A 2,187-nucleotide genomic window follows, 5' to 3' on the forward strand; every position below is an offset into this window, starting at 1 on the left:
TGATAACCATCAAATGTGCATCACTTTCAGCTGCAGTTGCTCTGTAAACCAGTCTCATTGCCCCAGCCGTATTTTACATTTCTCCCAAGGTTACAATATGTGCACAAGAAATTGCATACTGAATTTCATTCACTCAGCTTAATTTATAAAATGACAGCCATGAAGATGATTACTGACAGCTTAACCAGTGCGTTTGTTTAAACTGTCTAGTTTGATATAATGTGTACATTATATAATTTTGGTTTTGGTTCTTTCATTGTGAGAAGTATGAAAATGATTGTCTCTTACTGTAGCACCATGAGCAACCAATATGACAATGGCATGATGTGGTTAATAAATTGTTGCATGTCTAATGCAATTTATCCATGATGTGTGCGCACCAAGAAACACAGGTGCCTCTTTTTGTTGAGGCAACAGCATGTCGAGATCTTTAATGCTGCATTAATGCATAAATGTTCCATGATCCTTATGTGATTAAATATATATCTAACTTAATACTATAAAATTTTTTGGGGGTTATAATAATAAATGTTATAATACTATAAATTTTTTTCTTCTTCTCCTGAACTACTGGGCATTGATTGACCTGTTTCATAAATGTATTTACCCATTGATTCGATTCAGGATTCAGTCCAATTTGTCCTTGTCTGTACTTTAACTCTACACCATGAATCAATCGATCACTTTCTCTCCCAGTGGCACTAGTTAGACCAGTTGTCACACTGTGCATGGCACTGCAGAGTGTGTTGCGCTCGTGGCTGCGTTCAACAGGAGTCAAGAGACAATCACACGCATTTAAGAACTTAGAAGCGCTTTACTTATCGATAGAGAAGACTACACAATTCTTCAGTCGGTCCATTTTGCATCGATTCTCACCAGACCGACCATTTATAAGTGACATGTTGCCGTTTTCCGCTTGAGCACAAGACTCTCTCGCGCGCGTTTGGAACAGTGTGCATCGTGCGCGGTCTCCATTCCACTTGAGATATTTTACATCAGAAGATTTCTGGACATTTTCGCCATGGCACCGCCACAGAACGGATCTAACCTAACGGGGAACTTTACAAACCAGTTCGTGCAGCCGCCGTGGCGCGTCGCGCTCTGGTCTGTGGCGTACAGCTCCATCCTGGCGACCGCGGTGTGCGGGAATCTGATCGTCATGTGGATCATTCTGGCTCACAAGCGGATGCGAACCGTCACCAATTACTTTCTGCTCAACCTGGCGTTTTCAGACGCATCGATGGCCGCCTTCAACACTTTGATTAATTTTGTTTATGCCACGCACGGTGACTGGTATTTTGGAGAAGCCTACTGTAAATTTCACAACTTTTTCCCCGTCACCTCCGTGTTTGCCAGCATTTACTCAATGAGCGCAATAGCAGTCGACAGGTAGAGTACATGTGAAGATAACGTTAAATATCTGTGAGAACTCGATGGATGTCGTGTTTAATGCATGCTCTCATTCATTCAGTGTCGGAAGTGGAGGATCAAATACACTAAACCCCGCAACACAATCGCAATGGGCCTAAAGTTTTTTTGTTGTTGTTGTTTTTAGAAATGCAATCTTTTTTTTTTAATATTGGTAAATGAATGAATGAATGAAGAAAATAGTTTTCTAAAAATTTTTCACAAATTGACTCTAAAATATAGTATAACCATCGATTAAAAATAAATGTAAATATATATTTGATATTTTTTATGTTTTATTTTTTTTTGAATAATTAAATTGAAAGTCCTCTCTGTTTTTCTTTTTGTCACATGACGACAAAATGTCTTCCATGTTGATTAACTGACTTTGATTTGGCAGACAATTTTATATATTAAGAATATCTAAAACTAATTTTCTAATAAATAAGTAAATAAAGAAAACCCCCAAATATTTGATAGAAATACTGATGATGATGATAATAATAATATTAATAATGTATAATAAATACATTAAATAATATAATTTGTAATTCAGAAATTGAAAACGTTTCATAGAAGAGATATTCAGTGCTTTTTATATTTATTGCAATTTGCAACGTTAATTTTATGGCATGTAATTTTATTAATATTTTCCACAATGGTTGGTTTAGGGATGTCACATGTAGTGATGCAATGATTGGTTAGTTTTGACACCATTGCCCAAATAAATGATTGCCTTTCAAAGCCAATTGTTATGCCCCCCCCCCCCTTCTCCCTTTT

General features: G+C 36.9%; 1 protein-coding gene across 1 annotated transcript in view; it reads left to right on the forward strand.

Annotated features, from left to right (window-relative positions):
* The first annotated feature begins 973 nt into the window (after positions 1–973).
* Positions 974–2,187, forward strand: part of LOC107730501 (neuromedin-K receptor-like) — a 27,976-nt gene continuing 26,762 nt past the window's right edge. The window contains exon 1 of the mRNA XM_016541343.1: positions 974–1,389. Within this exon, the coding sequence (XP_016396829.1) occupies positions 1,022–1,389 (368 nt within the window). The 5' untranslated portion in view covers positions 974–1,021. The remainder of the gene's footprint in view (positions 1,390–2,187) is intronic.

The sequence above is a fragment of the Sinocyclocheilus rhinocerous genome, unplaced genomic scaffold, assembly GCF_001515625.1.
Source record: "Sinocyclocheilus rhinocerous isolate Xijiao unplaced genomic scaffold, SAMN03320098_v1.1 scaffold1570, whole genome shotgun sequence".
Taxonomy (NCBI): domain Eukaryota; kingdom Metazoa; phylum Chordata; class Actinopteri; order Cypriniformes; family Cyprinidae; genus Sinocyclocheilus; species Sinocyclocheilus rhinocerous.